This window comes from Rhinopithecus roxellana, chromosome 10 (assembly GCF_007565055.1).
Source record: "Rhinopithecus roxellana isolate Shanxi Qingling chromosome 10, ASM756505v1, whole genome shotgun sequence".
Lineage (NCBI taxonomy): Eukaryota > Metazoa > Chordata > Mammalia > Primates > Cercopithecidae > Rhinopithecus > Rhinopithecus roxellana.
Window position 1 is genome coordinate 88,860,405 of NC_044558.1, and position 27,225 is coordinate 88,887,629.

Here is a 27,225-nt window from a genome sequence, read left to right on the forward strand (position 1 = left end):
TTGTCATTTCACCATGCTGCAGGCCAAAAGGGACATTTCTCCTCCTGATCAATTCAGACCAAAACTAAGTTCACAGACTTGAAGAATCTTGGTTATACTCTGAGGTGGGAAGGAAAGAATGGAAGCTTCCTCAGCAGGTTCCAGACTCCCAACTTGGAGTCACCTCTGGACTCATCCCGATCGTCTGAATCCTAAAGCTGCCTGAATCCCAGTCGATTTAAGATCGCAGGTTTCATTCTCCCCCCCACAGAATCCTGAGAGCCGCCCAGCCCATCTGAACCTTCACTGGCTATGACAACTCCAGACGCTCCAGTCTGGAGGTGCACAGGAGTGGCTGTGGGGTTGGGAAAGGAGGAATTAAAGTCCCCCGCGCCCCTCCTCTCGCCGACTCCTTAGGGTATTCGCTGCGCATTAAATTGGGATCATCGCAGAAAACTGTAACCCCATCAGGAAAATAATATTCACAAAGAAAGCAGACAAGAAGTTTCCCTTCAGAAAGCCCCTTGTGACGGTCTTTTGGGTGTGGGTGCTGGGCAGCGAGAATGCCTCCATCCACGCCCCTAGCGAGCTCAGGACCGACCCATTCAGCCCCCTATCACGCCTACGTCAGGGTTTCTAGCCAGGCGCTGGGGCCGCGTTAGGGTCAGCCTAAATGCCTACAGGTGCCAAATCAGACCTGAAACGAGGCAAGTTAGGTGTAATCTGGCTCTTCCGTAAGATTTTGAATCCACCCACCTCCCCCAAACAAAACAACAGCCTCGGAATATTTTTGAATAATGCAGCCGAATTCAGTATCAGCTTCATCCAAAACGGCAAACAAGCCTTCTTCCCTCGCCAAATCGGAACTCGAGCTGAAATCAGGAAAAGGGGAAGGAGAACAACCTTCCCTCGCCCTCCTCGCCTCCGCGGGGGTCCCCTGAGACCCCCAAAGCCCGGGACCTCCGCTGTGGGGCGCCTTCTCGCGTCGCCCCGCGCCGCGCTCCGGGTCTCCCAAACCTCGCGCCCCATCGCTGCCGGCGCCGCTAGGGTTAAAAGTTACCTCTCGGTTTCTTCTGCCTGCAGCCCCCCCCCCACCCCCGGGGGCCGGATGATGTAACCCCCCTCCCCGCCCCCCTCCACCATGTGACACTTTAATTAATAATAGCGCCGTCAGCACAACAAACGCACAACACAAGGAGAAACTTGGTGTCCAGGGGAGGCCCCCGGCGGCTGGAGCGCGGCGGCAGCGGGCGCAGAGGCCGGAGGGAGAGGAGGCGAGGGGCGGCCCGAGCGCGGGGCGGGAGCGAGGCCAGCGGTCATGTGCCCGTGCCCCCTGCACCGCGGCCGCGGGCCCCCGGCCGTGTGCGCCTGCAGCGCGGGTCGCTTGGGGCTGCGCTCGTCCGCAGCGCAGCTCACCGCCGCCCGGCTCAAGGCGCTCGGCGACGAGCTGCACCAGCGCACCATGTGGCGGCGCCGCGCGCGGAGCCGGAGGGCGCCGGCGCCCGGCGCGCTCCCCACCTACTGGCCCTGGCTGTGCGCGGCCGCGCAGGTGGCGGCGCTGGCGGCCTGGCTGCTCGGCAGGCGGAACTTGTAGGAACGCGGGGCTTCTTGGTGGGGCCGGAGCCGAGACCCAGCCGGAGCAAGCAACAGGTACGCGAGCGAGCGACCGAGAGCCAGGGCGCGGCAGCTGGGCACTGGCCCGGGAGCGGGAGAGTGGCAAGTTTGGCTTTTTTCTCTTCCCTTCTCCTTCTTCCTCCATTCTCTTCTCTTGCAAGCATCTCCGGCCCCCCTCTCCTACCCAGTCCCCAGTCTTTCCTTCCAAGTGTCAGGTCCACCATTTCTGCCCCTATGTCTCCGAGTCCTTAAGCGCATCTTGCTACTCACTTATAGCTCGGTGGCTTGAGGAGGACTTCAACCTCCAGAATCCCCACCAGCCCCACAAATAAACACACAATGCAAATAAAAAGTATGCCTGCAATGAGAATATAGTTGTAAGCCACTCCAAATACTTAAAGTCTATCGCAGTGCCAGGAAAGGTCCTCGGTCCCTTTCCAAGCCTCTTGCTGTTCTTGAGTCGCCACCGTCTCCATCACCTTTGCTCCCAACCTCTTCTCCCTAAGTGTCACTTCTCCAATCTCTGATCCCCATTCTCTGGCACCCCAAGCGCATCTCGAGACTTCCTCCCCTTCCAGGTTTCTGGCTGGCCCAATCTTTCTTCCCAAGCTCCGCGCATTTGCAGTTTTCTTCTGCCCTGCCAACGTCGCTCCTTCTCCAGTGAGGTGTCCTGTTTAAGGAGTTTGGCTTCCTTCTCTCCAGACGGTTGTAGCCGCGATGGGAAGGAGACGCCTTCAGAGTGGGCTGGAATAGAAGGCTTTCAGGCAAACTCCAATGGGAAGCCTTAAGGAAGGAACATTTATTGAGCTCCTTCGGGGTGCTGGGCACTGTTTAGGGGGGTAATGCTTTGAGAACTTAGGACGGGAAGTGGGTATTGAGCGCCTAGTGTGGTTGGTGTCAGTGGGAGGAAGGTACTAGGTTCTTGGGGTGGGGGAATTATTGTGACTTAGCTGTGCGCCTGGCACTGTGCTAGGCGCTTTGAGGAAGCGCACAGTGTAAGCATCGTCTTACTACTCTGGATCCTGGAGTAGCGAGGAGCGCTGCAGAGAATGAGGGAGAGAGAATCAGGCTGAGCCCACCATAGATGAGTCTAGGACCGGAAGGTGAATATCAAAGGTAACATAGCCAGCCGCCCTTGGGTCCCCGCCGCCGAGCCCCGGCCGCGCGCCGCAGACACCCTGGGAAGTTGGAGCGGCGCCTGAAGGCGAGGCCCGAGCGTCTGCGCCCGCGGGGAAAGGCGGCAGCCGGAGCGTGGGGGGTGGCAGCGCCCAGGGAGCTGCGGGGGTGCGCGGGGTGTGAGCCGGGACCGCAGGCGACAGATGTCGCGTGGGCCCGTGCAGCCCGGGCGCTGGCAAAGAGAAGTGCGCACTTCGGGGCGCTCTCCGCTCGGTTCCCGGGCGCCGGGGGTCCCATCCACTTCTCCCCGCCTTCTCCCTCTCCTGTTGGAGAGGCTGGGGGCTCCCGCGACTGAAAGGAGTCAGGCTGAGGCTGCCCAGTCCCAGGGACGGGAAAAACATTTTAGATGTATCGCGGGGAGCAGAAAAAGGAAGTTGAGCGACAGACGCGAAGTCCAAAGCGTGGAATTTGGGAAGAGGCAGGAAAAAAAGTGGGTTAAGAGGGAGAGAAAAAACAAGCGACGAGATGGGGAGGGACAAGAAGTTTGGGGAGGATAGAGAAAAAGAGAAACTGCCTGGAAAACAAGTTGCAAGACAATTGAAAAGTGAATGAGAAGGAAATAGAGGAAGGGAGTAAAATCAAATAGCACTGTGGAGAGGCCTGGGACACGTCTTTCTCTGGTTCTGTCGTCCAGGAGACTGGATAAGCGCTCCCCTCCTGGGACCAGGCGTGCGGGATGTCGGGTGCACCCGCGGGAGGCGGAGGACTCCGGGCAGGAGCCTGACTGTGTTCCCGTTTACCGGTGTGTGAGTGTCAGGGGTGGGAACGCTCCCGGGGCCTGGAAGGGGAGGCAGCGGGAGGGGCGGGCAGAGTGCGCCGCTCTGCGCCGGAGCACAGGGGAGGAGTTGGGTAACTGGGGCCTGCGCTGCAGGGGAGGGCGGCGGCCAGGAGTTTCGCTGTTTTGCGTCGGTGTTGGGAGGGCGGCAGCAGGTTGTTGTCTCTGTGGAGTTTATTTCCGCCCCTCCCTGCCGGCTTCTACCCCACAGTTGCTCCCGTGCTGCGCCCTGACTCTGAGACACCCTCTTCCCACACCTCTGGGTTCTCCTACCTGCCTTGTCCCGCCCGGGCGTCCCCTCCAGGGTTCTGCAGCCTCTGGCGCCCTGACCTCAGGATGCCCCGCCCGGCTTCCCTCCAGCGCCGCCCCTCATACCCTCGGGACACCCGGAGAATTGCTCACCACCTGCCTTCCTGCGCTCCCAGGGCGGGTTCCCCCGTGCTCCGGCTCCCTGCACTGGCCCGGATAAAGTTCTCTCTCTGCAGCCTACATCTGACCTCAGAATACCAGCAGCTCCGGCCTTTATTTGTGCTTTTGGTTTAATTTGGGGAAACCCGTTTTTTCCCAGCTCTGGTAAGTTAAGTAGAAGGGAAAGAAAATTCACTGGAGGAAAATAGTTTGTTGTGTTCTATGCTGGATATGGGGTGCTCTCCACTTTCCCTACCCTAATAGAGAAAGAGGAATGTTCACAGCTGTACCTTAGGTGTTTGAGGGAGGCCTGTGCCAGCCATATAGGGTAGGAACTACCACTTTCAATTCCCGTAGGTTTTAAGGGTGTGCTCAGCTATATGCAGAATCAATATTTTCTACATAAAGGCCAGGCAGGGTGGCTCACCCCTGTAATCCCAGCACTTTGGCAGGCCGAGGCAGGCGGATCACCTGAGGTCAGGAGTTTGAGACCAGCATGGTGAATGTGGTGAAACCCCAACTCTACTAAAAATACAAAAATTGGCTGGGCGTGGTTGTGCACACCTGTAATCCCAGCTACTCAGGAGGCTGAGGCAGGAGAATCGCTTGAACCCAGGAGGCGGAGGTTGCAGTCAGCCAAGAAGTCAGCCAAGAAGAGCCGAGATCACGCCACTGCACTCCAGCCTGGGCGACAGAGCGAGACTCCATCTCAATAATAATTTAAAACACGTGTGTGTGTGTGTGTATGTGTCCAGTATGCTTGTTCTGAGTCTCTATTGCAAGCCAGCAATACTTTTCTCAGAAGTCATCCTTTAAAAAAAATAACAAACAGAAACAAAAACCCAAGACTCAGTTTTCCCATATGTAAAATGGGGACAATAATAGTACTTAATGTGTAGGTACATTATTAAGAGGGTTAAATGAATTCAAACATGGAAAGTTCTAGAACAGTGGATATACATGTGAGCTATCGTGATTATTATAGTGCATTTACTATCATTCTTTCCCAAGGTAGTCAACATTGTACCATTATTATTGCAGGCCGTTCCACACCACTCCTACCTGCCCTCCTGGGAAATCAGTGCCAGAAGGGTCAGGAGAGAATAATGGTTGAGAGACTCTTAAGCGCCCAGCCACTTGCTGACAGCATGACCTTGAGAAAGAACCATTACCTCTGCACCTTTATCTGTAAACTGGAGCTGTATCCTTCCAGGGTTATTGGGAGAATTATAAGAGAATATTCATTGAAAGTGTCCAGTGCAGGCTGGGCCAGTGGTTCCATCCTGTAATCCCAGCACTTTGGGAGGCTGAGGTGGGCGGATCGCTTGAGTCCAGGAGTTGAAGACCAGCCTGGGCAACATGGTGAAACCTTGTCTGTACCAAAAATAATAATAATAATAATAGCATGGTGGTGTGCACCTGTAGTCTCAGCTACTTGGGAGGCTGAGGTGGGAGGATCACTTGAGTCCCAAAGGCAGAGGTTGCAGCAAGCTGAGATCACACCACTGCACTCCAGCCTAGGTGACAGAGTGAGACTCTGTCTCAAAAAAAAAAAAAAAAAAAAGTCCAGTGCAGTGGCTGTCTGTTAACTTCAGTCAACAGAGAATGTCATGAAATGGTCAGTGCCATTCCTTTTATTTCAAAGGGGAAGCCGAGGCAGAGAGCATCCACCTAAGTGATCCCCAGTGGAATTGGAGCTTCTGTCTTTGAAGTCACACAGCGCCCCCCACCCCATGACTTGCAGGGGAAGAGGAGATAGGGGCAGTAAGCAGACAGGGTTGGCGCACAGTGAATTCCTGCACAAGTGCAATTCCCTTTCTTCCAGAGCCCCAGGGGAGGCTCCTCTGAGGCTGGGGAGGCCGGGAGGAGGATGGGTGTGATTTAACCAGTCAATACTCAAAGATACAGGAGAGAGGGAACAAAAGACGCTTTATGGTGAGCGCTGGCTGGCGGAGGCGTGGGAGGGAGGGAGGGAGAAGCCTGCCTGCGGAGGGGGCAGGGAGGGAGAGAGAATGGAGCCGAGGAATCTGCCTGGGAGTCGAGGCCAGGGCTGGGTAGAATCCTGCCTTGGGAGCAGGGGAAGGGGAGAGAGGGGGACTCTGCAGGCCCATAAGGCGACGTGGTCAGTGGCAAGGAAGATAATGGGCCAGCGGGAGCCTGCTTTAATGAATTAATGACGGCCTGGCCCGCCAACCAGACTTGCTAACTGGTTCTTGGCAGGTACTTTGGGGATTAAGTGGTTAAACCTGGAGGAGCGTCCCGCAGGCCTCCCTCCCAGCCCGCAGCACCCCTGCCAGAATTACTTTTAGAGCTTGAAAGCTTGGCCTTCTGCTTGGCGAGGGAGCCCGAGGAGGACAGCTGTTGGGGAGGAACCCCCCGGGAAGGGGCCAGATGTGCAGAACCAGGCAGCCTTCCTGCCACATGGTCCCTGTCTGGAGTCATCCGCTCGCCTAGTGAGAGGCCAGAGTACAAGTGACTGAGCTGTGGATGGAAAAGAGCCACACCTGGGAATAATTAAATATACCCCCAGATGTGGGCTGGCTGGATTTGGCAATCATAACTCTAGAGTTTTTGAAAAGTCAGCCTTTTAGACAAGCAGATAACGAGAGGTGGGGAGGGGCCTTCTGTTTCTTTGGTGGTCCTCACTAGTGTCCCTGTGCTAGGATTTCACAGGAACAGAAAGCTAACCCACAGTGTCCCTAGTCCCTGGCAACTTGGCTTGTCACATAGTAGGTGTACAATAACTATGTGCTTTGTTAAATGAATCAGAAACTATGCAACATCAGCCGGGTACGCTAGCTTACATCTGTAATCCCAGCACTTTGAGAGGCTGAGGCGGGTGGATCACTTGAGGTCAGCAGTTCGAGACCTGCCTGGCCAATGTAGTGAAACCCTGTCTCCACTAAAAATACAAAAATTAGCCAGGCATGGTGGTGTGTGCCTGTATTCAGCTACTCGGGAGGCGGAGGCAGGAAAATTGCATGAACCCAGGAGGCGGAGGATGCAGTGAGCCGAGATCGTGCCACTGTACTCCAGCCTGGGCAACAGAATGAGTGAGACTCAGTCACAAAAAAAAAATTAAAAAAAGAAACTATGCAACATAGTCACTATTGTTTCCCAAATTCAGGTTCTTCCACTTACACAACTGCTAATTATTGAGTATCTTCTGTGTATAGGGTACTGTGGCTACAGGAAGGACCAAGACGTAGAGTTCCCTGCTTTCATGGAGCCCACATTTTAGTGGGAAGAGACAGACAATAAGTAAATATTGTTCTTGTTACTACTTCTGTGTAACAAATTACTCCAAAACTACTAAGTTTTGCTTCAAACAACTAGAGCTATCCCTCTGTCTCTGGGGGGAAGTGGTTCCAGGATCCCATCTTGGATCCCAAAATCTGAGGATGCCGAGTCCCTGATATGAAATGGTGTAGTGTTTGCATGTAACCCACACACTGTGTGCTTTAAGTCATCTCCAGATTACTTGTAATACCCAATACAATGTAAATGCTATGTAAATAATTATACCGTATTGTTTTTATGTGTGTTTTTAAAAATTCTTATTTTTTAATTTTATTTTTTTCCAATAGTTTTGATCTGAGGCTGGTTGAATCCTTGGATGTGGAACTCACCTATATGGGAGGCTGACATATTTGACCATGCTCACACATTCTGTGGGTGAGGAATTTGGTCAGGGCATAGTGGCGGTGACTTGTCTCTGCTCCAGGATGGCTGAGGACTGGAGTCATGGGTGGGGAAGCAATCTTATTTACATGTCTGGTTGTTAATACTGGGAGTCAGCTGGGGCTGTTAATGGGAGCAGCTATACTCAGCCTCTTCGTGTGGCTTGGGCTTCCCCACAGCATGGCAGCTGGATTCTGACACAGTGACTGGGAGCTCCAAAAGCAAGTATCCTGGGGAACTAGGTGGAAGCTGCTTTGCTTTTTCTGACCCAGCTTCCAAAGTCACTTTGGTTATAAGTCAGAAGCTGATGCAGATTCAAGGTGGGGCAGAATTAGACTCCACCTCATGGGGATTGGTGAGGTTCTGGAATTGCATGGGGAATGGGAGATACTATAGTGGCCACCTTTGGATTATGCAGTCTAACACAGAGATAATTTCAGAAAGTGCTCAGGGCCCCGAAGGTAATATACAAAGGTAACACAATAGAGAGTGCCCCAGGGACTTCTCACCTGTGGTGATGAGGGAAGGAAGGCCACTTTGAAGAGGAACCAGGGGAATAGCAGATTTGAATGACACAAAGGAGCCAGCCATATGAAGACATTCAAGAAAGGTGTTTTAGGAAGAGAGAGAGTAAGTCCAGTGGCCTGGAGGTGAGACTGCATAGTACATTTCAGGAAAGAAAAACAAGCAGTGTAGCTTGGTGCCGGGGCTGGATGCCCAGGTGCAGGGATGCAGAAATGAACGAGTCCCAACCGCAGCCCTCAGGTGACCCCAGACTCTTGCAGAGACAGGAGACTGAGGCTCTGCCCCTGCCCTCGCCTCTTAGTAGAAGTAAACCAGTTCACCTCCTGCCAAGGTCTGAGAGGTCGTGATCCCTGAACCAACTCACACCCACCCCCCTCAGTGCCAGGGGAACACTGTGGGCATCGATTGGGTCTCCATCACCCTTAGAACTCTCACCATCCAACTCAGCACTGGCTCCCCTGTTCCTTTCCTGCCCTAAACTGGTGCCCCTGCTGTTGGGTGGGGGATTTCTGATTTAGCCCACATCAATAAGATGCACCCTTTTATGACTCTGGTTGTCCAGGCAAGGAGAAAGCTCCTTCCTCTTCCTGTGGGGAGGCAACTGGCTTATCCAAGATGGCTGCTTCCCGCAGAGCTTTCCCACACTGAACCTTTGCTCCATGGGCCAGAGACTTGGGCAGGGTGGAATTTAATTGCTCTGGGAAACTTGATATAATATTCCTTTTTTAAAAAAGTAGCTGGATGTGGTGGCTCATGCCTGTAATGCCAGCACTTGAGGATGCTGAGGTGGGAAGATTGCTTGAGCCCAGGAACTTGAGACTAGCCTGGGCAACATAGTGAGATCCCCATCTCTACATAAAATAAGAAATTAGTGAGGTATGGTGGTCCATACCTGTGTTACCAACTACTCGGGAGGCTGAGATGGGAGGACTGCTGAACCCAGGAGGCTGAGGCTGTAGTGAGCTGCAGTCGTACCACTGCGTCCAGGCTGGGCAACAGAATGAGACCCTGTCTCAGAAAAATAAATAACGTTTTCTTGATGACAAAAAATATTACAAGTTCATTGGCAACTATTTGGAAAATGCTGAATAAAAGAAAATTGTAGCCAGGCGTGGTGGCACGCGCCTGTAGTCCCAGCTACTGGGGAGGCTGAGGCGGGATGATTGCTTGAGCCCAGGACTTTGTTGCTGCAGTGAACTGTGATTGTGCCACTGCACTCCATCCTGGGTGACACAATGAGTCCCTGTCTCAAAAAAAAAAAAAGAAAAAGAAAGAAAGAAAAAGAAAGAAAGGAAGGAAGGAAGGAAGGAAGGAAGGAAAGAAAGAAAGAGAAAGAAAGAAAATTAGAGTCTTGCCTCTGGAGATAGGAGGTTCAGCTTTGAGCAGAAGGTCTGAGTAGCAGTAAAGACCAGACAGCTTCTAAGCCTTTCTACCTTTCCGTCGCGTTAGATTTGACCCTTTCGTAATGTGATTTTCTTTCTTTCTTTCCTTCTTCTCTTTCCTTCCTTCCTTCCTCTCTTCCTTTCTTTCTCTTTTTTTATTTCCCTCCCTCCCTCCCTCCCTCCCTCCCTCCCTCCCTCCCTCCCTCCCTCCCTTCCTTCCTTCCTTCCTTCCTTCCTTCCTTCCTTCCTTCCTTCCTTCCTTCCTTCCTCCTGTCTCTCTCTTCCTCTCTGTCTCTCTCTTTTTCTCTCTCTCTCTGTTGTTTTGAGATAGGGTCTTACTCTGTCACCCAGGCTGGAGTACAGTGGCAGGATCATAGCTCACTGCAGCCTCAGCCTCCTGGGCTCAAGTGACTCTCCCACCCTAGCCTTCCAAGTAGCTGAGACTACAGGTGCATGCCAGCACACCTGGCTAATTTTTGTATTTTTTGTAGAGACAGGGTTTTGCTATGTTGCCCAGGCTGGTCTTGAACTTCTGAGCTCAAGACCTCCTGCCTTGGCTTCCCAAAGTGTTGGGATTATAGGTGTGCACTACCATGCCTGGCTGGATGGGTACTTTAACACATGGAATCACTCTAAATATATTATCTGTAACCTGACCTTTTCCATATATCACAGGCATTTGTTCAACCTTTTAGTATTTTTCCATGAGACATTTCTTTCTTTCTTTTTTTTTTTTTTGAGATGGAGTCCCACACCGTTGCCTAGGCTGGAGTGCAGTGGTGCGATTCTGGCTCACTGCAACCTCTACCTCCTGGGTTCAAGAGATTCTCCTGCCTCAGCCTCCCAAGTAGCTGGGATTACAGGTGCCTGCCACCACACTTGACCTAATTTTTGTATTTTTAGTAGAGGCGGGGTTTCACTACATTGGGCATCCTGGTCTCGAACTCCTGACCTTGTGATCTGCCCACCTTGGCCTCCCAAAGTGCTGGGATTACAGGCGTGAGCCACTACACTTAGAAGTTGGTTAGTATTGCTTTATTTGGTTAGTTCATCATTTACATTCCCCATCCATCATGGTGAAGGAACAGTGAAGGATCACTTGAGCCCAGGAGTTCAAAGCTACAGTTAGCTACAATTACACCACTGTACTCCAACCTGGGCAGACAGCAGAGTGAGACCTTCATCTCAAAGAAAAAAAGAAAAAAAACTAATTAAAAAATTGTTTTAATGCTCACAGGTGAGAGGATTGCTTGAAGCCAGGAGTTTGATACTAGCCTGGGCAACAAAGTGAGCCCCAATCTAAAAAAAGAAAAAGGAAAAATTAGCTAAGCGTGGTGGTGTGCCCCTGTAGTCCCGCTACTCGGGAGGCTGAGATGGGAGGATCGCTTGAGCCTAGGGAGGTTGAGGCTGCAGTGAGCTGTGATCATGCCACCACACTCCAACCTGGGCAACACAGTAAGACCCTGTCTCAAAAAAAATAAAAAGTAATTTTTTTTTTTTGGCCAGGCACGGTGGCTCACACCTGTAATCCCAGCACTTTGGGAGGCTGAGGTGGGTGGATCATTTGAGGTCAGGAGTTTGAGACTAGCCTGACCAACATGGTGAAACCCCATCTCTACTAAAAATAGAAACAAATTAGCCTGGTGTAGTGGCACATGCCTGTAGTCCCAGCTACTGGGGAGGCTGAGGCAAGAGAATCACTTGAATCTGGGAGGTGGAGGTTGCAGTGAGCTGAGATTGTGCCACTGCACTTCAGCCTGGGTGACAGAGAGAAACTCCGTCTAAAAAAAAAAAAAAAAGTTTTTAATCCTCTCAAATGGAACTTTGATATCAAAACATATTTAGCATTCTTTTGGCTGGGCGTGGTGGCTCACTCCTGTAATCCCAGCACTTTAGGGGACCAAGGTGGGTAGAGATTCTGAGGTCAGGAGTTTAAGACCAGCCTGACCAACATGATGAAACCCCGCCTCTACAAAACAAAACAAAACAAAACAAACCAAAAACAAAAATTAGCTGGGTGTGGTGGCACATGCCTGTAATCCCAGCTACTTGGGAGGCTGAGGCATGAGAATCGCTTGAACCTAGGAGGCAGAGATTGCAGTGAGCCGAGATCACGCCATTGCACTCCAGCCTGAGTGACAGAGCGAGACTCTGTCTCCAATACAAACAAACAAAAAACATAGTGAGCATTCTTGTATTATAAAGGCCGTCTAGAGCATAAAATCATGTGGTCAAGATCTGCAAACACTGCCGTTGGCTCCTATGTCTCATTCATGTCATTGGCCTTTCTTTATTTGAGACAGGGTCTCTCTGTTGCCCAGGCTGGGGTGCAGTGGCGCAATCAGGGCTCACTGCACTCTCTACCTGGGCTCAAGTGATCCTCCCACCTTTGCCTCTCCAGTAGCTGAGACTACTGGTGTATGTCACTAATTTTTTATTTTATTTTTTTAGAGATGGGGTCTTGCTATGTTGCCCAGTCTGGTCTGGAACTCCTGGGCTCAAGCAGTATTTCTTTCTGCCTTGGCCTTCCAAAGTGCTGAGATTCCAAGTGTGAGCCACTGGGCCCAGCCCATGTCACTGGCCTTTATATGTCAAGTGTCTGTTGGCCCTTGAGCTGACTGTGACTGGCCTCAGATGAATCTCTGTTGCCTTGCTGTGGACTTTTCTTCACGGACCACACCTTTAGCCAGTGTGGGAGTGTGGATGATGCCTAGTATGCCTGTCCCCACTTCAGGGAAAGGTTCCCAGTCTCAACAATGTCACTAATCTGGAAAGCTTCTCTGTCTGCCTGGCTGTACCTATCATCCTGGGGGCAGGAATCATGTTCATCTAATAATCTTGGAGCTAGCACATGGTACTTAATAAACCCTGTAAAATGCTAACACACTGATGCTGGAGGAACTAAGACAAAGTGGCTTGCATGGGTGGAGAGGGAGGTCTTCCAGGAGTGGGGATGTGTCAGAGTTACTGGAATGGATTCAAGAAGATGTATCATTTTCCAATTTTGTTTTTTTTTAGACAGAGTCTCACTCTGTTGCCCAGGCTGGAGCACAGTGGCACGATCTTGGCTCACTGCAACCCCTGCTCCCAGGTTCAAACGATTCTTCTGCCTCAGCCTCCCTAGTAGGTGGGATTACAAGGTGCCCACCACCACGCCCAGCTAATTTTTGTATTTTTAGTAGAGAAGGGGTTTCACCATGTTGGCCAGGTTGGTGCTCGAACTCCTGACCTCAAGTGATCCAGATATGCCTGCCTTGGCCTCCCATAGTGCTGGGATTACAGGTGTGAGCCACCACGCCTGGCCAAGGTACCATTTTTCAAAGATGACTCAGACTTAGAATATTTGAGACTGTTGGCAGAGCAAACAGCCTAAGGCTTGATTCAGAAAATTTAACCCTGGTAACTTTATCTTCCTCACCAATACTTTATGCTGAGGCAGGGAAGCTTCATGGAAAGGGACATGAATTTTGGAGTCAGGCCGACTTTCAGATAACTTTCTCCATCTCCCATTTGCCAGTTGTGTGACCTTAGGCCGATCCCATTGCCTTCTGAGCCTTGGTTTCCTCATCTGTAAACTGGGAAGAATAATAGCATCTGCACTGGAGGAGCACTATATATCAAGCGGCTGGCACAGATTCAGCCCCCTCTATGTGTGAGTGGCTGGGAGAACCAATGCTGTTTTATCTCCGTAATGAGCTCCTAGCATGAAGGAAGCATGCCATAATCTACTCCAGCGCAGTACAAGGCATGTCACTGGTGTTCCGAAAATGGTGAATGACAGCCTATGATATATGTTGTTCGTATTTGGTGTAAAATGGAGTCCATCGTCTGGGTGCGGTGGCTCACACCTGTAATCCCAGCACTTTGGGGGACCGAGGTGGGTAGAGCACTTGAGGTCAGGAGTTCAAGACCAGCCTGGCCAACATGGTGAAATCCCACCTCTATTTAAAAACAAACAAACAACAACAACAAAAAAAATTAGCCAGGCATTGTGGCACACACCTGTAGTCCCAGCTACTCGGGAGGCTGAGGTGGGAGGATTGCTTGAGCCCAGGAGGTCAAGTCTGCAGTGAGCTATGATTGTGCCACTGCACTCCAGCCTGGGCAACAGAGCAAGACCCTGTCTTTGGAAAAAAAAAAAAAAAAAGAAGATGTTTAGTCCATGGGCCCATCTTTGTGGTATGGGTGGGAGGTCTCAGAACTTTCTGAGCCTTTTGCTTAAGGCAGTTGCTATTTGCTTTAATCCTGCCTTCCCCAGTCTGGGACTCACCAAGGGCCTACTTCAGCCACTCTGACAGGGCTGGGAGAACCACTAGACCAGGGCTTTCCAGCCCAGGCAACACTGGCCTTCAGGTCCCAGAAAGATGCAAACCGCCATGCTTATTTTGCCCATTACTGTATCCCAGCACCCGGGCATGGCGGCATTCACTAACTGGTGAATGAATGAATGCATGAATGAATGAATGTAGGGGAGCCCTCAGGAAATTTGTGAACACCCAGTAATTAAGCTAATAACACTGGCTGATTTCATCCTCCTCTTCTACTTCCCCCTACTTGGGACAGAAAACATAGTTTGGATCCAGTTCTCAGAAGATCTGTGAGCCAAAAGGATCTGTGTTCTGGAAACATAGCCAGAGCCAGACAGGACATTAGAGACATATAACCCATCTCCCTCATTGTACAGTGGAGAACCTGGGGCCCAGAGATAGCTACTAAGGGTTAAGATGAGGCGAACTTAAATGCCAGGTGATAGTAGGAGTGTCTTAGTATCTCAGGGAGGGGTGAAAATGGGTGGTCTCCTAGCTGAATTTGGCTTCGCAGTTGAGTTCTGTTTGACCTGCATGGGTTTTCCCCCAACACTTAAAAGTCAGGCATTTTAGGCAGGCGTGGTGGCATGTGCCTGTAGTGCCCATTGCTCAGGAAGCTGGGGCAGGAGGATCACTTGAGCCCAGCAGTTCGAGACCAGCCTGGGCAACAAAGTGAGACCCCATCAAAAAAAAAAAAAAAAAAAAAATCAGGCATTTTCAGGTAGAAGCCTGTATTTCCAATTCTTCTTGAAAAAGGAAAAGATCTGACAATGTATTCTAACACATGTATTCCCATGTGGCAGAAACAGGCTGGAGATGAGTGTCAGAAACCCCTTTAGAAAGGACAAACACACTCCAGTGTCCCCAGACCCTCCTGGGTACCTTTACTGGGTCCAGTGCATTTCAGTTCGTGACCCCTGATTTCAGGGAGCCCCCATGCTCTTCCCTTGATGCATATACACCCACACACGCATCCTATTTTAAATACATGAGCTCATACTGTTCATGCTGTTTTGTAACCTGCTTTTTCCTCACTAAAAATAGGTGGTTGAGATCTTCCCATGTCAACACACAAAGGTTTTCCTCATCCTTTTTAATGGCTGCATGATGTTCTGTTGCTTGGATGAACCAGAATTTCCTTATATGGTCACTTCCTTGGGAACATTTGCATTGCTTCCTGTTTTCTGGTAGGGTAAACAAGGTTGTTAGGAACTTTTTTTGTTGTTTTAGAAACAGGGTCTTTCTGTGTCACCCAGGCTGACATGCAGTGGCATGATCATAGCCCACTGTAACTTCAAACTCCTGAGCTTATGTGATCTTCCTACCTCAGCTTCCTGAGTAGCTGGGACTATAGATGTGCACCACCACACCTGGCTAATTAAAATTTTTTTGTGGCCAGGTGCAGTGGCTCGTGCCTGTAATCCCAGCACTTTGGGAGGCCAAGGCGGGGAGATCACCTGAGGTCAGGAGTTCGAGACCAGCCTGGCCAACCTGGTGAAATTCCATCTCTACTAAAAATACAAAAAAATGAGCCGGGCGTGGTGGTGCATGCCTGTAATCCCAGCTACTGGGGAGGCTGAGGCAGGAGAATAGCTTGAACCAGGGTGGCAGAGGTTGCAGTGAGCCAAGATTGCGCCATTGCACTCCAGCCTGGGCAATAATTGTGAAATTCTATTTCAAAAAAGAAAAAAATGTGTGTGTGTGCAGATGGAGTCTCATTATGTGGCTCAGGCTGGTCTGGAACTGCTGGTCTCAAGTGATCCTCCCATTTTGGCCTCCCAAAGTGCTGGGATTACAGGTGTGAGCCACCATGCATGGCAGGGGACATTCATATTTGGACACCTTTGCAGAGAAAAAGTGAAGTTCCTGAAGGTGAAATTGGTAGGTCAAAGAATGTGCATAGTATAGCATGTGGGCCATGGGCCATGGGCAGCGTCGTCTTGTAGGCCACAGTTTCCTTTAAGAAGAACCTGTATTGTTTGTTTGTTTGTTTGTTTTGGTGTTGATTCTATGCTGAGCTGAGCTACTTCCCAACTCTCACTGCTAACCCTTCTGAAAGTCAAGTGAACTGGACTTCCAAGGCCCACCTGCCATAACTTCCTAGCGGGCAGGAGTTCAGGTCTCTCTTCATAGACTTTAGATCATCAGTATCTAGTAGCTGATGGCATTGATAACTGTTCACTGATAGAAGAAGGCTCGGCCAAGGAGAGCAAATATTTCTTCCAGAGGCTGCCACATGACCTCTTCCTTCCTCACACATCACAACCTAGCCATCTTTTCAGCTTCCTTTCCACAGCCTCCTGTGCGCCCAGCTTCCTACTTGGCCGACATGAATTCTACAGATGGAGATTTAAGGGATAACATGGACCGGAGCAATCTTCTTTGCAAGAGGATTCTGCATGGAGAGCTTCTCCTCCAAGTTTTTTTTTTTTTTTTTTTTTTTTGAGACAGGGTCTTGCTATATTGCCCAGGCTGGTCTCGAACTCCTGGGCTCAAGCAATCCTCCTGCCTCAGCCACCTGAGTAGCAGAGATTAGGGGCACATGCCACCATGCCCAGCCCTTCCTTCAAGTCTTAGGGACTAGGACTATTGGTACCATTGAAACTCCTTGGTCAGAATCAACCAAAGATGGAGGATCCCAGAAACTGCTTTTTTTTTTTTTTTTTGAGATGGAGTCTTGCTCTGTCTCCAAGGCTGGAGTGCAGTGGTGCCACCTCAGTTCACTGCATCCTGTGCCTCCTGGGTTTAAGAGATTCTCCTGTCTCAGCCTCCTGACTAGCTGGGATTACAGGTGTGTGCCACTGCACCTGGCTAATTTTTGTATTTTTAGTAGAGATGGGGTTTCATCATGTTGGCCGGGCTGGTCTCAAACTCCTGACCTCAAGTGATCCACCTGTCTCGGCCACCCAAAGTGCTGGGATTACAGTCGTGAGCCACCACACCCAGCCTGTCATCTTTATTCGTTTGTCACTTATTTACCCTCACTCAATAGATAATGAATTGGACACCTACTATATGCTGGGCATTGTGCTGGGCTCTGGGAACATAATGGTAGGAAAAGAATAAAAAAGAGACATGGCGTCCTACAAATGCACAGAAAATACTCTGGGAGGCTACACAACCAGCTGGTGATACCGGCTGCCTCTGGGTAAGGGAGTGGGGCTTAAGGGTTGGGTTTAAGGGGCTTTCCTTTTATTTTTATATTATTCTCCACTGTTTGAATTTGTAACTTATTTGTGCAAAAGGGCAAAAAAGGTATTTTTAAAATTTTATTGAGACAGGGTCTGGCTCTGTTGCCCAGGATGGAGTGCAGTGGCATGATCTTAGCTCACTGCAATCGCCACTTCCTGGGTTCAAGAGATTCTCATGCCTCAGCCTCCTGAGTAGCTGGGATTACAGGTGTGCACCACCACACCTGGCTATTTTTTGTATGTTTAGTAGAGATGAGGTTTTGCCATGTTGCCCAGGCTAGTCTCAAACTTCTGGCCTCCTTGGCCTCCCAAAGTGCTGGAATTATAGGCAAGAGCCACCATGCCTGGCCAAGGTATTTTTTTTTTTAATTAAAAATTGGGGCCTCTTAGGAGGGAATCCAAGAGTCCTAATTCTTCGCTGACATCAGAAAAAGGGAATAAGCCTCTTGCCCTATCTAATGCTGCAGTGGGGTTCACTGTTCTCAGCTTTCACCTTCCATGCCCAAAGTGGCACAACATCACCGCAGCCCAGGGAGGCAGGACCTTGCGGGTTCAAGTTCTCTCTGCCCGCCTCCCCCCTCCATGTGGTGGATGAAAAATGGAAACAGGGACATTTCTTCAAAGGTATTTCATGAATCACTTCAGCCGCGAGTTTTGACTGTGAATTAGCATCTGAGAAAATTCTTTACGAGCCAAGTTTAAGGTAACACATCCCAAGGGTGGGGCGTTGGCTCGCAGGGGTTGATGGACTTCATGTTTTAAAAATAGTTTTAAGCCGGGCGCGGTGGCTCAAGCCTGTAATCCCAGCACTTTGGGAGGCCGAGACGGGCGGATCACGAGGTCAGGAGATCGAGACCATCCTGGCTAACACGGTGAAACCCCGTCTCTACTAAAAATACAAAAAACTAGCCGGGCGAGGTGGCGGGCGCCTGTAGTCCCAGCTACTCCGGAGGCTGAGGCAGGAGAATGGCGTAAACCTGGGAGGCGGAGCTTGCAGTGAGCTGAGATCTGGCCGCTGCACTGCAGCCCGGGCGACAGAGCAAGACTCCGTCTCAACAACAACAACAACAAAAATAAATAAAAATAAAAAATAAAAAAAATAAAAATAAAAAAATAGTTTTAAATAGCACAATTACTACTTGCTGCTCAGAAAAAAGAAAAAAAGAAACCCTATATATGTATATAAAATATAGCCCATGGCAGCCTCAAACTCCTGGGCTTATGCAATCCTCTCTCAGCCTCCTGAGGTGCTGGGATTACAGGCGTGAGCCATAGCACCTGGCCTCAATTCCTACAACTTTCTGATACAGTTCCCTGCTCATCATGCTTCCCTGTTTGCGCCATGCTTTTTACTGTCCTTGGTCTTGCCTAGCCCCTTTCCCCACCTAAGCCATGCTTCCTTTTTCCAAATATGGAAAAAATATGTGTGTGTGTGTGTGTGTGTGTGTGTGTGTGTGTGTGTGTGTGTGTGTGTGTTCAAGTCCCCAGTCAAATCCCAGGTCCACTCTGAAGCTTCCCTAGTGATTGTTACCCCATCCTGACTTCTAGGCTGTTGGTTCACCTCCAGATATTGGTCATTTACAGTACTGTCCTCTGGCATGGCATATCTTTCCGGTAAGCCTAGAGGCAAATTTCAAGCAGGCACCTGGCCTTATCTGGTGCAGATAACCATGCTTAGCACGAAGTCCACACACTCAATAGCATAGTAGGTACTTAATAAGTGTTCCTAGCTCTCCTTCTGTCCCACCTGTGCTTAAAGCAGCATAATTATTTTAGGCTAATACTGCAGGTTTACACTGACTTGCATTCTGTAGATTTATGAGTAGACACCAATGGAGATGTTTAGGGATTACAAAAGCTGGTTTCATTAAATTGAGTGTATTTATCAATTGAGTTGATTGAGGACTCGAATTCCATATTCTATGAAAATATATGGTGGCTGCATAACAACGCAGAGCTCCTACTGTGTTTGTGCCCTCATGGGATAGAAGGGGAATTGGCCTGGCGTGGTGGCTTACACCTGTAATCCTAGCACTTTGGGAGGCCAAGGCGGGAGGATTACTTGAGGCCAGCCTGGGCAACATAGCAAGACCCTGTCTCTAAAAGAAAAAATAAAAATAATAAATTAGCCAGATGTGGTGGTGCATGCCTGTAGTCCTAGCTAGAGGCTGAGGTGGGAGGATTGCTTGAGCTCAGAAGGTCGAGGGTGCAGTGAGCTATGATGGCGCTACTGCCCTCCTGCCTGGGTGGCAGAGCGAGACCCAGTTTCTTTAAAAAAAAAAAAAAAAAAAAAAAGCAAAAGGTTTGAAGTCACTGATTTGGATCCTTGTGACTGTCAGCTGACGTAGACTGTGGGGTCCATGTGTTTATGACTCATCTCTTTCATGCAGTCAGATGTATCCACTAGGGCCCAAGTAAGAGCAGATAGTGTTTCCAAACTCAGTAATCAGAGGAGAATTTAGGAAAGGTTCAAAGGCAAAGGCGTGGACAGGGTTTGGGAAACCAGCGAGAGTGAATGCAGTACCCTAGGTTTGGCCACAGAGGGGAGTTGTTCCCACCCTGGCCTGAAGGTTCCAGGGAAAGGAATGGGACCTGGAGTCCCCAGGAGGGTGTCACTGTACCATGAGTCCAGGCAGCGGCTGTGGCCAACCTCTGACCAGTGGGCGGGGAACTGGGGAACAAACATCTGACTTTATTTTCCCATGAGTGCCTCCTTTCCTGTTGGTCAAACCCAGAAGGAAGCCAGAAGTCAAGGGTACCAGCTGGTACATACAAGTCAACATCTCAGACTTTCTCAAACCCAGAAGTCATAAAGTGATCTCCCTCCTCCTATACCACTCCTGTACTACTTGGTGTGTATTACCCACATGCTCGTTCTTATGCCACCTGCTTCGGAGTAACGTGTGGCACGTTCTTATCTCCCCTGCTAACTTATAGCCATCAAATCTATCCTTTTAAGTCCGGGCACAGTGGCTCATGCCTGTAATCACAGCACTTTGGGAGGCCAAGGTGGGTGGATCACTTGAAGTCAGGAGTTCAAGACCAGTCTGGCCAACATGGCAAAACTCAGTCTCTACTGAAAATACAAAAATTAGATGGGTATGGTGGTGTGCACCTATAGTCCCAGCTATTTGGGAGGCTGAAGCAGGACAGTTGCTTGAACCCAGGAGGCAGAGGTTGCAGTGAGCTGAGATCGCACCACTGCACTCCAGCCTGGGCAACAGAACAAGACCTTGTCTCAAAAACAAACAAACAAATAAACAACCCTACCTGTTTAAGGTGTACAAGTCAATGATGAGGAGTATATATAGAATTTTGCAGCCATCTTCACAGTCAACTTTGGAATATTTTCGTTTCCCTGAAAGAAACCCTGTGCCCATGAGCACCACTCCCCAATTCCTCCCACCCGCCCTGGCCCTAGGCAACCACTGTTCTCCTTTCTGTCACAGAAGATCTGCCTGTTGTGGACATTTCATAAAAATGGAATCACACAATATGTGTCCCTTTGTGTCTGGCTTCTTTGACTTAGCATGATGTCTTCAAGGTTCATCCATCTTCAAGTATCAACACTTCATTCCTTTTTGATGGCTGACTAATAGTCCATTGTATGGAGAGACCACATTTTGTTTATTCATCAGTTGATGGACATTTGAGTTGTTTCCACATTGTGCTATTATGGATAATTCTGCTGTGAGCATTTGTGCACACATTTTGTGCATTCTGTTGTGGATGCTCTTGGGTATGGGCTGTTTTTTCTGCCCTGCCTAGGATGCCTCATTTTCTTATCCTGGTTCGTTTCCTGGCACTCTTCAATAGTCAACAGGGGCCTGCCACTCTCTCTGAGGAGTCTCCTTTGTCTCCCTTATGAGCTGCCTCCCCTGGGCTCCCACAGACCACGTTTCCCCAGATTGCATATGCTCTTTACATGTGACTGTCATTATCCATTTCTTCCCATCTCCCTGTTGGCTCTGAGCCCCTCAAGGGCAAGAATTATGTCATTGAATCTGTAGCCCCTAGTATGGCACTTGGCATATTTGGGAAGAAATGAATGGATGCCTGAACGGGAAACAAACAGGCAAGAACAGAGACTATCCCACAGCGCTCTCCTGAATCCGGATCTGTGAAATGCATCGAGGAAGGTCCTGTTCTGAATTTGGAGAAGCAAAAAGTTCGTGTGTCTCTAGATTCTTCTTTTTTAAAAAATATCTGAAGATGACTACGTAAATATCTAGGTCTAAAAGCAGAGAGGGGAGTGTGTGCGCGCTCACAAATGTCTATTTGGGGATGGCTGCCACATAGACAGAGACTCTGGTAAGGGGAAGAGTGCCAAGACTAGCTTTTGAGGCATCGTTCCTCCAAAACCAGAGCTTTGCATCCAGTAGCTCTCCCCTCCCCCTCCCCCTCCTGACATCCGGGGCTGAGTGTGCAGAGGCCCACTGCACTGACGTCACCCCAGCAGCTGCACTGATCAAAATACCAATCTTTATTTCTGCAGGTTGGTGAAAACCCTGTGTCCTTGGAGAAAGCTGGTTCCCGTTTTCCAGAGGGGGAGCCCAGAGCTTGAAAGGCCACAGTTGGCACTTCGAGAAGGAAGTGGAGAGTAAAGACAGCGCCTGGAGCGATCGTAGAAACACAGAATGGGACTGGGGAAGCCCTTTGGAAATCCAGCTGCAGAAACAGACACCCCAATGCTATTTACATACAGCTCTCTCTCTATATATAAAATATGAATATTACGTATCAGTGCATGCCTTGTCGAGGACGTGGTTGCCTTCCTTTTCTGCACCTTGCGATGTGAACTTTGATATTCTGTAATGTCTGGGGCGCCAGAAGAGAGATGCCTGCTGTGTACTTAGAAACTGTTTGCAAAGACTGGTGGGAATTAGCCCTAGCATCGGCCAACTGCCTGGGGATAGATGCTGGTGGAATAAGAGGTAACAGTGCAAAAGGCATGATAGGAAAGAAAAAAAGAGGTGAGGACTTGGGACCAATTGTGTAGGGGCAGTCTGGGGTGCCTCCATTTCTTGACTCGTCCTAGCCTCTCCCCCTGTACTTACTTAGGTCGATCGCTAGATCCCACTGTCACGTCGAGAGAAATGGGATTTTTGTGTCTCTGGTGCTTCACTTAAAATTTTGCTGGTGCTAAGTGCGTTCCTGCTGGTGCTGCTGTGGTATTCTTTTGACAGACTTGTTGGAAGGCCAGGGGACAAGAGAGATTTCTATTTTGCTGTTTCAGATTCTTTTTTTTTTTTTTTTAAGGGACAAGTTGCAAAAGTGCCACTTGAGAGTCTCTTCTCTTTCTCTACGTGGGGACAAATATCCAGAGGTGGTTTGGAACAAACCTTGGGGTCTAGGAGGGAGGATGGCATTGAGAGGCTTGCTGGTGATGAGGCAGAAAGCTGACCTCATGGATGACTTGGTTGCTATCTCCTCCACCCCCACAAAAGTGTCCTCGGAGTTCAGCCCACAGCCTCCTCCACTCCCCAAGGGGATTTCAGGGTTTAGGTTTTATGGATTAAAGAGGCAAGAAACGGCTACATTCTGGTCAAAGATGATTTATAACCAGGGGACGTTGGGGGAGGGAGTGGGCCATTTAAATGAAAGGCACCAGCATCTCACTGATTGACAGAGGTCTGATTTTTTTCCCCCCAAGGATAAGCTACTATTTTCAGAAGTTTCTAGAAGGGCTAAAAAAAAGATGTGTGCTGGACGGAGACTTGGCTGCAAAGACTCTTCAGGGAGCAGTGATTATTTTTTGCTTTCATTTTCGAAAAATCCAACATAAGCACGTATTCTTCCTCTGTGCAGGATACCACACACTGCCATTTTCAAAGCCGAGGTGGCGAGGTATCAGGCTGCAGATTCGGACAGTCATTCTCCAAGGCTCGATTTGCAAGTCACCACCTGGTACCTATAGACAGAGGGTCCAGCAGGCTGTTTAGCAGACACCGCTCCAGTTCTAAGAAGCCAGCAGTGGGATCCACGTTTGTTAAGGTGGATGCGGCTGAAATGGGAATTATCCCCCCATAGGCTTTGCTGTAAATGACCAGGTCCTTTAGAATGTACAACCTCTCAGTGCTGCTGCAAGCTGGGAGCTGGATTTCTTTCTGTCTTCTTTTTAAAATCCATTCCTTGTGTTTTCCTAAATAGCCCTTTAAAGAGAAATGTAACCCCAGGGCTGCTGAATGTGAGGGAAGGCTCCCCCACCCCGCAGCTTTGAACTCAGCAAGGCAAAAAAAAAAAAACAAAAAAACAAAAAAAAAACAAAAAAAACAACGCTTATTTTGGGGGAACCTGCTTCTCCTCATTACTCATGCCCTCCCCCTAGTTGATGTTTGCAGGGGACCCTCGCTTAGCTGGGGGTTGCAGAGAGCAGCAGGCGATATTCCCACCAAGCCACGAACTTGGAGAAGGCAAATTCATCAGAATAATATGAAATACAGTCTCTGCTTCTATTTAATCACTTTCTTAGTCACAGACTAGGGTCTTTCCAGCTCACCCCGTTTTCTGGGGAGAGGCTTCCATTACTACACAGTTGTACCCAATCACAGTTCTCTGCTTCTTTAAGGCTGTACCTTCAAGGTCGTAGTGGGGGCGTGCTGACCACATAGACACAGGAGAAGATGAAAGGTGAGAGGATCCCTTTTTCAACCCCGACTTGCCTGCTGGCTTTTGATGTTTCCCCTGGAGGATCCAAACTCCAAACGCTGAGGTTGGCATCTTGGGTGATTTTGATTTCAATGAAGCCACTTTGCTGAGAGAACTGGGGCACCCATGACCTCCTGGTAGAGCTTCCCAGCCAAGTCCCTTGTAGATATTCTCCTGTTTTATTAGAGACCATGTATTTATCAAATCCTAGCCTTTTCTTGCACATCATTCATTGTAGTGCACTTCTCGACTGCCCCGATTTTTGACAAGGGGTTGTTTTTAATGCTTGTTTTTATATGAGATTTGACTTCTTGATGGACATTTGTATTAGGAAATTGAAGCATGATATATATGTATATATTGTCTCCACCATCTCTCCTGTTGTATTGCTTGGATTGCATGAGATAGTGGGGTGGTTCTTGTTTTTTAAAAAATATTTCCACAGTGTGCAAAGTGCTGGCAACATCCCTCCCTCTCCTCCACCCCCCCACTTTTCTCTGGCTGCCAAGGAGTCATTGATTTTGATTAGCTTCACTGCAGAGCGTCTGTGAAGAGAGAGAGAGAAAGGGAGGGAGGCTTTGAAATGAATTTTAAAAAAGACCTCATATCGGGTTTCAGCAGACAGCAGTGTGTGTGTGTGTGTGTGTGTGTGTGTGTGTGTGACCGTACAAGCAGAGGGAGGCCTCTGAGATCATCGTTTAGGTAACTTGCTGCATAATGAGATGAAGAGACTTTGCCTCTTCATTTCTGATGGTGCTGCTTGCTCTCAGAGAGTGGGGAGCCAGGAACCTCAGGGACTGGAGCCCCCAGGACTTCAACACTCCGAATGAGATCCAGTCCTTTCTGGAAGTTTCTCACCCCTACGTGATACCCCACAAACAAATACAATCTCTTCAAATTTGGGGGTCCGTTTCCTATTGTCTTTGTTATTGGTGTAGCTTGAGTAGGAAGTTTCTCTGGGGAGCCCATTAGCCCCACTGGCTGCTGTCCGTGGTCCTAGGCCGTGCACATCTCCTAGAGCCCAGTTCCTGTTTTTTGTTTGTTTTGTTTTGTTTGTGGTTTTATTTTGGCCGTGCACATCTCTTAGAGCCTAGTTCCTGTTTTTTGTTTGTTTGTTTGTTTTTATGTTTTTAGCTGCCTTCATTTGGGTACTGGGGACTTCTTTTCCACTTCTTCTTTATTTTGAGACAGAGTCTCGCTCTGTCGCCCAGGCTGGAGTGCAGTGGTGCGAGCTTGGCTCACTGCAACCTCCACCTCCCAGGTTCAAGCGATTCTCCTGCCTCAGCCTCGCGAGCAGCTGGGATTACAGGCACATGCCACCATGCTCAGCTAATTTTTGTATTTTTAATAGAGACGGGGTTTTACCATGTTGGCCAGACTGGTTTTGAACTCCTGGCCTCAAGTGATCCACCCGCCTTGGCCTCCCAAAGTGCTGGGATTACAGGTGTGAGGCACTGTGCTCAGCCTCCACTTCTTATTTTGATTCTTTTCTGTTTTGATGATGAGAGGAAAGAGTGATTTAAACAATACCATCACAGAAAAATGAAACTGTGCCTGGTTTTCACAATGTATGTAGCTGATCTCATGTTCTCCTATTATTATGTTTCTGACAGTGATAAAATACCACTCTCCCTCTGTGGGGCATTAGGGGAGTCCTCACCCACCCATCTCCTACGCAAGTATCTTTTAGGGACACCGGTTCACCATTGTGGACTTTTTGAGTGTCCACCTGATATTACAAGTTGCATTGACCAGAACACAGATTTTGTTCTTCTGTGTCAATACCCGTTTCTTTTCTGAAGATCAGAAGTTGGTTAAGGGTTTGGGGGACCGGCTAGACACTCTTCTTATCCCATGGAGCTGACTGGAAGTTCCACGAGGGGAGGAAATTGATGTCCAAGTGTCATTTTAAAGCTTAAGCTGAAAGTTTATTTTTAAAATTTTCATTCATTCATTTAGCATATATTTATTGAGCATCTACAATGTGCCAGGTTGTAGAATTCCATCTCAGAAGAGACTTGACTTATGGATGGTGGAGGGGACAGTCCTGCTCGGAAGCAGATGATGTGAAATGTCCCTTTCCAGTCTGGTTCACGACATTTAACAGATTTTTCAAGTCACCACTGTGACCCCAAGCCTTGCTGGCAGATTGTTATATAGTATTGACTGAGAGCCCCGCTATCTGGTAAAGGCAGTTAAAAAGCCTGCAATCTCGACTCATTTCCAGCATGAACAGACTGGTCCTTGCTGCTTTACACAATAGTCAAAGCTACCTTTTATGGCGTGCTCGCCACTCCCAAGCCCTGGGCGAAGTGCTTTACCATCTTCCCCTCCGCGATGCCTCATGCCCACTTTAGCAGATAGTACTGTTATCATTTCCATTTTACAGTGGAGGAAGCTGAGGCTCAGAGAGGTTGAGCAACTTAGCTGAAGTCCACACCACCAGCGAAGTGCCTGAGCCATGATTTAGACTGGAGTCCATGGGACCCCCACGCTCACGAGCTGACTGCTCTGCTCCACTAGTTCCCTTCATGAGGTCACCCACAGCACTGCTAGTTCCAGGGCGAGTGCCAGCACATGGCCCCGCTGGGAGCCGGGGGCCTGACTTAGGTCCACTGGAAAAAGTGTCACCTTTCGGGACACTCAAGGACAGGCTGGTTGGATTCGTTGTGGATTTTATATACTCATGCCCTCCCCGTGTTCCTGGTTTCTATAAGGTCCCAGGGAAGGTGCATGGAATTTGAAAATAGGGCCTGTATGACTTATTTCCTAGGACACAGGAAGCTTTTCTTACCTCCTTCCTACCCTCTTCTCCAACCTGAACTCCCAAGTTCCTTCTCCCGAAGGTCTTTTGCACTATAAGCGCCAAGGAAGCTGTGCGCGTGGCAGGGACGGCTGGGAGGGTATCTGGAGAACCTTAGTGAGGCCTCTGGCCTAGCCAGAGAGGCAATAAGCTTGGGGATGTTCCGTTCTGGGTTCTGACGTTGTTGGTTCTGACGTCGTTGTGCTCTTTTGTAAGAGGAATTTCATACCTTGGAGACGCTTTGTACATATTTGTAATGACTTTATTAAAAAATTGGTTGTGCACTTCTAGCCAAAGACATTTGTGTTTTCATTTCCTTTTGGAAGGCTGGCCCTCATAGACTCTGGGTGTACCCAGCCGCCTAACAGGGACAGGATCCCTGCCCCTGGCTCCTGCATGCCCCAGCGCTCTCTCTAGCAGAAGGCCAGCCACTTCCTTCCCTCCTCTAATTCCTAAGATCCACCACCCCACCGACCCCCGAAGGGAAGGACTGGCCTCAAGAATGCCCTTGGGTTGGGCAACAGGTTTGGGAAACTTGCCCAACAGTTCAAGGTCAGTGCACACAACCATAATTTATGCATTGTATCCTGTGGACAAGCCCATGAGCCTGCAGATTAATGTCTCCAACTGTGGACAACTCAGGTTCTAGTCTCATCCTAAGAATGGGAGGTTGAGTACAGATACCATTTTTCTGGAGACGGAGTTTCGCTCTTCTTGCCCAGGCTGGAGTGCAGTG

At 49.4% G+C, this 27,225-nt stretch overlaps 1 protein-coding gene across 6 annotated transcripts; it reads left to right on the plus strand.

Moving 5' to 3' along the window:
- Window positions 1-1,201: 1,201 nt before the first annotated feature.
- On the plus strand, window positions 1,202-26,779 carry HRK (harakiri, BCL2 interacting protein). 6 transcript variants are annotated; one of them, XM_030939806.1, is made up of 4 exons: window positions 1,202-1,629; window positions 3,404-3,511; window positions 21,534-22,011; window positions 22,847-26,779. In XM_030939806.1, exon 1 carries the CDS (start codon window positions 1,298-1,300, stop codon window positions 1,571-1,573), a length of 276 nt encoding a protein of 91 aa, XP_030795666.1. In that variant the 5' UTR covers window positions 1,202-1,297; the 3' UTR covers window positions 1,574-1,629; window positions 3,404-3,511; window positions 21,534-22,011; window positions 22,847-26,779. The 6 variants fall into 6 exon arrangements, 3 of the variants coding, with proteins under 3 accessions (XP_030795666.1, XP_030795664.1, XP_030795665.1); XM_030939804.1 differs by having other exon boundaries at window positions 21,534-26,779; XR_004059745.1 differs by lacking the exon at window positions 1,202-1,629 and adding an exon at window positions 2,521-2,709 and having other exon boundaries at window positions 3,404-3,515; window positions 21,534-26,779.
- Window positions 26,780-27,225: the final 446 nt, after the last annotated feature.

Excerpts from the sequence above, each read along its gene's own strand:
- HRK (XM_030939804.1), top strand. The coding sequence starts at position 1,298 with ATGTGCCCGTGCCCCCTGCACCGCGGCCGCGGGCCCCCGGCCGTGTGC.